This window comes from Pseudorasbora parva, chromosome 2, assembly GCF_024679245.1.
Source record: "Pseudorasbora parva isolate DD20220531a chromosome 2, ASM2467924v1, whole genome shotgun sequence".
NCBI lineage: Eukaryota > Metazoa > Chordata > Actinopteri > Cypriniformes > Gobionidae > Pseudorasbora > Pseudorasbora parva.
The window spans coordinates 25,942,560-25,953,430 of NC_090173.1; the positions used below are offsets into that span (position 1 = coordinate 25,942,560).

Here is a 10,871-nt window from a genome sequence, read left to right on the forward strand (position 1 = left end):
TTGAGACAGGAATTTTGGGTTTTCATGAGCTGTATGCCAAAAGCATCAATGTTAAAACAATAAAAGACCTGAAATATTTCAGTTGGTGTGCAATGAATCTAAAATATATGAAAGTTGAATTTTTATCATTACATTATGGAAAATAATGAACTTTATCACAATATGCAATTTTTTGAGAAGGACCTGTATATTCTGTATGAATTAAAGTATTTTATAGACAGGGGAAATAAACCGTACCTTTATCATTCTAACCAATCAACATTTGACCTTACTCTATTGGGCATATATAACCGCCAATAGAATTCTACTTCAAGTCTGATTGATTTCTAACAGAGCCATTGCCATTTGCAGGTCTGCCCTGAGCTGTCCAAGCCTTTCTGGGCGTGGTCGGAGAGACTTCACGAGTTTTTTTTGTTGGCATAATCTTGTAGTTCAGCAGTTGTGGCAGAGCACTTTCTGCAGGAGGGCTGTTGTTGAAGTTAGTGGGTCACGTCGCAGACCGAGACAAGCAACCATGACTTCAACGAATATGTTTCAGGGAATTGATAATAGTGGCAAACCAAGTTCAAGGTATGGGCTGTATGCTTACAGTTTATCTGGAGTAAACCAGTGTTTGTTGTGGGTCAGGTGTTGACACTTACATCTGTTTATCGAAATCAGAAATCATGATTCTTTAGGGGTGGAAGAGGAACTTTAGCATGGCCAAGCGCTACATGCTAACTCGTATTAGCTAAGTGACACTACTTGTATTTAATGCACCTTTCGAGGTCACATTTCTGAATAACAATTTAAGTAAACAGCTGCGGAGTGTGTATGTGTGGTGGTAAAATACGAGATAATTACAAACTATATTGGGTTTAATTTAGTCAATATTGTTTGTTAGCCGTTAGCGGCAAATGTCCCTACACTCCGATAAGTTTTATCAGCCACACATAGACGCATTTTACTTTGTATCAGAAATGTATTTGCAAATGAAATTGATAGCGATTTTTATTTAAACACTGTTTTTTGTTTTAATAAATATGTATGTATGCTCAATGCAGACTTTGAAGTAACGTTAACGTTAGGCACATTTCCTGAAAGTGGTGATGTTCGAAAACGAAATGACGCCACAGGCTTTCGTTTTGTTTGTTGTACAGGGCTTTAATGTTCCAAAATAAATCGACGAATTATTATTAAAATTTAACGTTTGACGTTAGGTAAAACTTGTTGGCCCGTAAAAGCCGGACCGCCTAAACTCACAACTGCATATGCGCTGTTCCGCCTCACATATATGGTGGCGTTGTTCTGCAATGTAGTTTTAGGTCATTTTATTAATCTGCAATTCTCACCATGGAGAGATAATATATAATACTCGTGTGACTCATTTTACATATTTGTATGTCTGTGTGTAGGGTACTAAGACCTCCAGGTGGGGGTTCCAGCAATCTCTTTGGTGGTTATGAAGAAGACACTTCTGCCTCCAGACGGCCAAACAAAATGTCTTCCTCTATTTTTGCGCCTGCAGAAGAGTCTCAGGGGAGTCCCAAACGCTCCAATCCCCCAGGTGAGCTTTACGTAAACGGTGTATTTTCTGTCTTGGGCCTCTTACACTATCTGAGTCAAATTCATCACCACACTGTTAACCAGTTTTATCTGTTTGAGTCTCTCAGCCACTTTGCAAACGGGCACTTTTGCATTTATCTTGTCACCAGTAGCAGCATCAAAGCTTTTATCTCAATCTGATTAATTGCCAGTCAGTTAACTCTGTGAGATCATACACAGTCTTAACTGATGAAATTGCACATCTAGATAAGGTTAAACATTGTATTGCTAAAACACTAGCAGCTCTGTCATGGGGTAAGTATTGATCTGAAGTTTAAAGGTCTATTAAATGTCATCTAGTTTTGAGACTTTACATTCTGGGTTTTTTTAGCAGTCATCATCTTTTAAAATAGTAAGAATATATCACGCATACTTTGCCCCGAGGGAGCAGTTGGTAAGCGTGGCTATTCAAATGACATGAATAGACTTTTGTAATTAGACCGGAAGAAACTGTCACTTTTTTTAGAATTGACCAAAAAGCCAGGCAAAGCAGGAATATTATAGTTAAAACCCTTAAAAAATGTATTACCTGAAGTAAAATAAACATTACCTGAATTAAAATAAAATAAAACCAACTTATTTTATTTCAGCTAGTTTTTAAGGTGAAAGTTCTCAGTTGTATGTTTGAATGTATTTTATAACAAGTATGGTGTTCCAGTAATTGCCACAACTAGCATTAGTGCACATTAACAAGTCTCTTATTGTCTCAGGTGGAAAGAGCAGTGGGATATTTGGGGAGCCAGAAGCTCCTTCGACTCGGAGCAGGCCAACTCACCATGGTGGAGCATCCAGTAACATCTTTGGGGGTGCAGAGTCAGCCCCACCTTCTGTGAAAAGTCATCCCAACAAACCAAAGGTAGACAACTCCTAACCAACACCTTGTATGCTTATTTATTTTACATTTGTTACTAAAGTGTATCTTGATTTCCACAAAAATATTAAGTAGCACAATTAGTTTCAACATTGATAATAAAAAAAAAGGTTCCTTGAGCAGCAAATAATTTATTAGACTGATTTTTGAAGGATAATGTGACACTGAAGACTGGAGGAATGATGCTGAGAATACAGCTTTGACATCACTGGAATAAAGTATATATTTCTTTAAAATGCAGTTACTTTAAATCTGATTATTAAATTTCTCTACCTGAAAACTACCATTACACCTACCTGAAAAAAACTTAAGAGCACTGTATTTGTAATTTGTATGCTTGTTCTATTGTATTTATTTGTGATGGTCACAATAATTACTTTGTTCTTGTGTTTCTGACTGTTTACTTGTCTTTAATGGCATTTAAAATGTATAAGAGAGAATAGTAGTTTTGTTTTATAACCTTTTTTATTAAAGTTACATAGGTCATAAACAATGAAAAAATAACTTGGCCAAATGTTTTATTTTATCACTTTTCTTTTTTTTTTGGTGTGGGAAATCAGGGAAAATTTTGGCAGAGCAATTGAAAATTAGCCTGACAAGCCAGACCCATCAAGATGTTTGGTCTGGAAACTCACCATTGACAGGGCTCAATCCGAGGGGCGGGATAAGCGGTTGTCTTTCAAACTCCCTCTGCATGCGATAGGATAGCGCTACCACCAACCAGAGCAACGTGAAGCAGAGCTCGTTGATAGATTAAACTTTTGCCGTATCCGCAAACCTCCAAACGCATCATGCCTTTTTAAGAATGACTTCAGTGCTGTTCTTTTCTCAGAGAAAAGCTTAACTCAAGTCTTCCAGAGTCACGGTCAAAGCTGATTTGAAAGACCGCCATTCGCCAGTTTCTGTGTTTACTGGAAGCATGCAAGCGCAACTCTGCCGTCACTATGTTAAGCCCTGCACACCGACTCTATACATGATGTGATTGGCGTGACCAGAGTTTGGCGACCAGAGCTCAGAAGTGTATTGAGAGTTGCTAGAGGACACTCGCGGCATTTTGCTGCTGCTAGGGCGCATCTAGATTTCTAGGCTTAGTGAAAAAAAATCATTAGCATGGAGCCATGTTACTGCTTAATTTTATTTTATTTTTTAAATATTTTTTGTGTGTATATATAAACTTTTGAAAAGTAGTGTATGTGTAACTCGACACAAACCATAACTGAACTATGAAAATCTGTATTTCCACCCATTTCAACTCTAACGCCCTTCTGTTCTCTGTAGGACAACTTAAGTGTGGGTGCACCTGCTACTCCAGATCCACCAGGTATAAAAAAAAACCTGTTATTCACAAAATATTAGTCATATGTTCTACACGCCCCAGTTTTTCCTCCTGAGTCTGTGCTTTGGACATGCAGTCCAGTCTCCCATTGATTTTAATCTCTTGCAGCCCCAGTGCCTAAGCAGTTGACTGTAGTTGAAGAAGTGAAGGTGATGCCAGCTGCTCCTCAACCTACACCTGAAAAAGAGGTGGCAGCCCCTGCACCTGCCCCTACACCTACCCCTGCCCCTGCCCCTGCCACTGCACCTGCACCTGCATCAGCAGCCAATCAGAATCCTGAGCCAGCCACACAGCAACCAACAGAAAAAGACCATGAGCCACGCCTCGGACCACGACCTCGCTCTCACAACAAAGTGATCAACCCACCAGGTGGAAAGTCCAGTGTGGTTTTCTATTAGCCACATGTCATGCTTTCTGTCATTGTCACTTTCCACCTTCCATCTGCTTTGAACCTGTACTAAATCCTCTCTCATTTACTTTATATTTTGGTTAGTTTTTTTCTGCTGAAGTCTGTCACTCTGCATTCCTTTACTGCTTTTGCACTTTCTGATTCATTCCTCACTTTCCTTTTCATCTATTATAAATCACTGTAAACTGTCACACCAACAGCCGAATGGTTGTTTCCCTTTAAATGGTTTGCCTTTACTGTTGTTTCTCTGTATGATTGTTTTCTCAATTTGCTAATGTATTAAATACGAGTTTGCCTCATGAAACTCAGTACAGTCTATACAGTGTTCAACTGGAAACCACTGTTGGTCGCCAAAGCAAGCTCTTTAGTATCAGTGTGTTCAGATCATCCTTTGAAACTCATTGAATGTGTTCTGATCGCAAATTTACCTTTGTGCAATAAGGTGACTTCATTTCTCTACATTTCTTTTTTGTAAGACACAAAGCCAAATATATAAGTAATTGCTCCGATGCAAAACCAAAATGAACGCACAGTTGTTGCAATTGATAATCGCCGAAGCACACATGTATGACAATGGACAGAATAATGTGTACAATCAGACGTCTTTGACACATCATACTATTACAATGTCCATACATACATTTGAATGTAACCAGAGACCCTTAAAAGAATCTTCTGATATGCCTGATTCTGTACTTGAAAAGAGTTGCTGCGACATGATTGTTTAATACTTTGTTGAATTTGGCCTTTGTTCCCATTATTAGCCATCTGCTTTATTCTTTACATGGCGGTTGGAAGGTCAAACATGACCCATCTGTTTGCATGTGTGGGCATTTCCCACATTACTAGTGCCATCCCTGCCCAGAATACTTTAGCGTTTGCTTGGCAATGTGTCTGGCTGCGATGATGTCACAGAGGCCCGTTTCATACAACACAGTTCTGTATTGTTCATTTGTATGCTGTATTGTTGCTTTTTTCCATTACAATAAAAGGATGTTTTACCATGTTGCTCAAAATAAACAGAAACCTTCATTTAAAAAGTTGTGCATGTGCTTGCTGAATTTTGGCTTAGTCAGGTCAGTATTGTATAGAGCAAAGTATGTACGATACAAGGTGCATAAAGGGATAGTTCACAACAACAAATAAGTTCTGTATTTTTAACCTTAAGGATTTTTTAATTTTTTAATTAATTAATTTTTTTTTTTTTAGCCTGCACCAATTTATTCTGCTGAACACAAGGATGTTTTGAAGAATGTTGGTTAGCAAACATGATGGGCCACACTCATTTCCATAGTATGGAGAACAAATATTATGGAAGTCAAAAGGACATCAACTGTTTGGTAACCAACATTCTTCAAAATATCTTAAATGGCAAATATTTAGTCTTACTTGAACTCCTAGTAGGTGAAATAGGGAAAAATGACCTGAGAACCCTCTGGTATTTCTCTATTAGGGTCACAAAGAGAATCTGAAGATAAGCATAATTATTTGTAATAAAATGAATTGGCTGTATGTGTAATATTTATTCTTTAATATGTTATAGTGTGGATGGATTTAATGTCACTAGACAATATTCACAATCATTTCCAAATAAATAATTTCAATTAATACAGGGTTTAGGTCAAAAATAGAGCGACTGGATTTTATACTGTAAAATCCAATGCATGCAACTAAGATTTCCCTAGTTGCATATAAGAGTATATGTTAGGCTATATATGTTTTTAATTTTGTTGCATTTAGACATTATCAAAGACTACATAATCATGGCTGATTTGTTTATTTTACCCCCCAAAAACTGCTCTGTAAAAAGTCACAGTTTCCATTTTGTGATGTACAATAAAAAATAATTTTGATTTCAGTCTAAAATTAAATAAAACTCTCAGAAGGTTAAATAAAACCCATTTACATTTCCTTCTGGTAGGACATTAATGATGTTTCTTTTAAAAAACATTTGTATTTTTTTTTTCACCAGCATTTTTATTTTTGATATTTAGTATTTTAAATTGACAGCATTCTACATGAGGTAGTGAGTTTTGATCTGATTTAATGATCTAGTTTTATTACTTTTTTTCAGGAATCAGTGGTCAATACAGTGTTACAGAAATGCAAATGACACAAGTTTGCTAAAAGTTTTATGGAAATATAACTAAAATGTACTTTTTTTTCCCTCTTCATGAATCTGCAGATCAAGCAAGGAGGCTGCTCACTGTGGGGGGAGCTTAACGGCCCAACCACACCCAATAACACAATAACCCTATCGCTGAACATAACCCCCCAATTAGGTCCAGAGGGGGGAGCTAGACATCATTTGGTCCTAGCAACATACATTTTTTTTACAGTCTAAATGGCACCGATTTGCATTGACAATTGCCTTAATCGCAATGCCATTTGAAGACGCGTGGGGGCTGGCGAGCAACATGATGCAATCTGTGATGGATTTGGCAAGAACTTTTGCGGTCGGCTCTAAAAAATGTTTTGCTTCTGATGCCTTTACCCGATTATCTTCAAATAGGAAAGTGACCTCTATGTGTGATTGGTCAGGGTATATTCTGGCAAACCGTTTGCCAATCACGTCTAGCAATAGGCAAAGCAAACAGTTGTACACGCCGTATACGAACACGTGATGGATAACTCTGCAAGCAAATCATTCGTTTACTTTTTCCCAGCGCGATTATTGATGAAGGAATTAAGTATAAGAGAATGAAGCAGCAAGAGGCGGGGTCAACAGTTAATCATTTCAAAGTTAAAGTTCCTGCAAATTAGGTTTTAAATAAACGTGTAATAGCTCAAAATGATAGAATTTTGTTTTAATCCAAATTTAACACTTGAGTAAAAGATAAACTGCCCTCTACTTTAACAATGACTAGAATATTCCATCAAAATATCGAAAGCATCCAATGGCATATCGTCGATGTTATGTCTTAATATAAACTAAATAAATAGACTACCTGACTGTGCTGGAGGCAAATAATACACATTCAGTTTACATGTTTTTCTTGTTATTTCATTGAAACTTTTTCATATACACTTCATATAGCCTACATACTTTCATATACATTAACACTTTTTCTTTATTTAGTTATCATACTGCATAGAAAAACTCCTAATTATTAATAAATACATTTTTAAAAGCAATGCAAACATGCATGCATTTAACTAATAATATATATATTTTTAAATCCTGTTGATTTCTTTTTTTATTTTAGTCCAGCTATTTGAAATAACCATAAACATTATTTCAGTCTAACTTCTGTATCCAAATAAGATCATTTTAAATCACAGATATGTAGTGATGTCATGATGTGCATATGTGCATGTTCATGTCTCATTTTTTCAATGCATTATTTAGGCTGTGTTTATGAGCACTGTAAAGTGTAAACTAGGCCTGATCTATCTATCTATCTATCTATCTATCTATCTATCTATCTATCTATCTATCTATCTATCTATCTATCTATCTATCTATCTATCTATCTATCTATCTATCTATCTATCTATCTATCTATCTATCTATCTATCTATCTATCTATCTATCTATCTATCTATCTATCTATCTATCTCATCACACATTTTTCTTTTGACCATAGTTGGCCATAGAATCTCATATCATTTAAAGGTACAGTGTGTAGTGTTTATGAGGCTTTATTGACAGAAATACAATATAATATACATAACTAAGTTATTAACTTAGAATGAGCCATTTCTGTACTTCACAGATCCCCTAACAGTGAAGTTGGCATTTTGTGCCACCATGTTTCTAGTAGCCCTAAACGAACAAACTGCTCTGCAGAGTGCTAGTCACTCTGCTGTCTCAGGGGATGACATCTTTGTCCTGTGTTGGCCACCGTAGCTTCTCTATTGCTGTGTTCCAGTCAAGCGGCAGCCTCCCGTGGTCTCTTTTGCCACTTGAGGCAGGCTCCAGAAGGAGCAGAATCTCATTGAGCCCCATGTTAAAATTCCAAACTTTACAGCAGAAAAAAAAAAACATGTTTACAGCTTGGTACAAATTATGGTTTTGGTCTATACAGCTAATTTTGCCCTTAATGACAACTGTGAGAGGGGTGATTTTTTTTATAACTCGAAAGGGTTAGTTCACCCAAAAATGAAATGTATGTCATTAACTCCTCTCCCTAATGTCGTTCCACACCCGTAAGACCTCGTATCTCAGAGAGAGCGTATCTAAGTGTATGCACACTATACTGTCCATGTCCAGAAAGGGAATAAAAACATCATCACAGTAGTCCATATGAGACATCAGTGGGTTAATTAGAGTCTCTTGAAACATCGAAAATACATTTGGGTCCAAAAATAACAAAAACTACGACTTTATTCAGCATTGGCTTCTCTTCCGCATTTGTTTTCAAACCTCAAATAAAGATTCAAACGGTCATGAATCAGCGAATTGAGTCATGATTCGGATCGCCAATGTCACGTGATTTCAGCAGTTTGGCAGTTTGACACGCGATCCGAATCATGAATGGACCAAAATGTATTTTCGATGATTCAAGAGATTCTAATTAAAGGGATCGTTCACTTTGAAATTAAATTTTGATATGTTTCAGCTTACCTCATGGGCATCCGAGATGTAGCAGTATTTGTTTCACCAGTAGTTTCGATTTTGATAATTTTAGGTCAAACCGTTCTTGTCTGTGCCTCACATAATGCAGGTCTATGGTCACCACCTCAAAGAGCATACACAGAGAAGTCCAAATTAAACAATCCCCCATCGTAAGTACACACTGATGGCCTAAGATACGAAACCAGCGGTTTGTGTGAGAAAACGAACAGTATTTATATAGTTTTTACCTCTTGTACACCACTACGTCCGACTGATCCGAGGGCGCGCGTGCTTGTTTTCTGTTGTGGCATTCGTGCGTTCTGGCTTTAGTCTGCGCAAGCGTGGAAAGCGCCGGAAGTGGATCTCTCGCGCGTGTACAGTACAGTAGACAGTATAGTGTGTATACAGTTGCATATGCTCTCAGACTAAATATAAAATATCTTAAACTGTGTCTGAAGATGAACAGAGGTCTTACGGGTGTGGAACGACATTAGGGTGAGGAGTTAATGACATACATTAAATTTTTGGGTTAACTAACCCTTTAAAGTTCTTCATTATTAACGGCGTGGTTACTTTGAGTGATAGGTGGATAGCCATTTATCTGCTGTAGTCATTGCGTCACCTAAGCTCCACCCACATCCCGCCTCTTTGCCCATTTTCTTTTATCCGAGCATGACTTGTGATGACACGTTGCCATGATGGTGACGGCCAGTTCGTCTCTACTTTATGCTTCAGAACGACTTATCGTAATCCTATGGGTGACGTCACGGACACTACATCCATATTTTTTTTTACAGTCTATGGTTCCAGTTTGTTTTTTTATGCCCTTTTCTTGCTAACTTCCCTCCGTCTCATTCACTCAGATGTGCGTCATTGCTTACATTGCATGAGTGCCCACTACTGGCGGAAACTTTGCAATGGACTGAACTGGAACGCCCTAAGCCCTTGATCACTTGGAATCCATTATGGATTTGATTTATTTATTTATTTTTTTCTTTACAAAATCGTTAATTGCAGCATTCTATATGTATTGGTGTGTTTGGGTTGTTTTAAATGTTTTTAAAAATTATTAAAATATCATTGAGTTGTCTGTGGTGGGGTAAATTAAACTTGATATGCGGTGAGGTCACAATCGCGTTACATTGTGGTATATGAAGCTGCCTAAAGTGTACATATGAAATAGACTCGCTCACTCGGTCAAAATCGTCCGTATAAACTTCCCTTGTCCACTTCACGAAGTGGAACGCACTTCAAAATGGCGGCGGGGATTCCCCCGAGGGGAAGTGCTTAGGGAAGATCGCAAGTGCGTGTCTAATAGTGGAGAGCAGCATATGTGTTTCAAAAAGGAGGGGTGAGTGGAGGGCGGTTGCAATTCACAACCTCACCACTAGATGCCGCTAAAATGTACACACTGCACCTTTTATGAATGGCGGTGCTCTTTTTAATTTTGTAATTTCATCTGAATATCTGCATTTGTAAGATGTAGTCATTTGAAACAGTTTTGAGGTTAATTAATCAAAGTTGTGTCTCTGGAAAATAGTAATCTATGACATTGTATTATGTTGAATAGGTTTTTGTTAATAAGGGATTTGTGGACACATAACAGTTTTTTTTTTATTCACTTTGGTACTATTTTCACAAGCAAGGTGTACATTTTCGATTATTTCGATTAAGCTATTTATTTCAGATTATAACCACTATGTTCAAAGTGTGTGTGTGGCCTGGTAAACTCTACATTATGGGGACAAAATGTCCCTATAAAGACGGCAATATCCTAAATCCTTGTCCTTGCGGGGACATTCTTTGGTCCCCATGAGAAAACAAGCTTATAAATCATACAGAATTCTTTTTTTTTTCTTTTTTTTTATTTAAAAATGCAGAAAGGTAGGTTTAGTGTAAGGGGAGAGAATATACATAGAAACAATCATGCCTATGTATACCCAGAGAGATAGTGAACCAGGCATGTGGGTATGAGTCTGTATGTGTGAGTGAACATGCAGAATAGAGTATAAGGGATGGATAAGACAGATGGAATCAGATACAGTATTTTACATTACAGTATGTATGCTATGTGATACTGTAAACAGATTTCCATGGTAGAGGCTGTCACATT

The 10,871-nt window shown here is 37.4% G+C and overlaps 1 protein-coding gene across 2 annotated transcripts; it reads left to right on the plus strand.

Moving 5' to 3' along the window:
• Positions 1 to 327: 327 nt before the first annotated feature.
• Positions 328 to 5,240, plus strand: jpt2 (Jupiter microtubule associated homolog 2). 2 transcript variants are annotated; one of them, XM_067413473.1, is made up of 5 exons: positions 328 to 570; positions 1,395 to 1,546; positions 2,295 to 2,440; positions 3,734 to 3,776; positions 3,906 to 5,240. In XM_067413473.1, exons 1-5 carry the CDS (start codon positions 515 to 517, stop codon positions 4,187 to 4,189), a joined length of 681 nt encoding a protein of 226 aa, XP_067269574.1. In that variant the 5' UTR covers positions 328 to 514; the 3' UTR covers positions 4,190 to 5,240. The 2 variants fall into 2 exon arrangements, with proteins under 2 accessions (XP_067269574.1, XP_067269565.1); XM_067413464.1 differs by having other exon boundaries at positions 330 to 570; positions 3,900 to 5,240.
• The last annotated feature ends 5,631 nt before the right edge of the window (positions 5,241 to 10,871 follow it).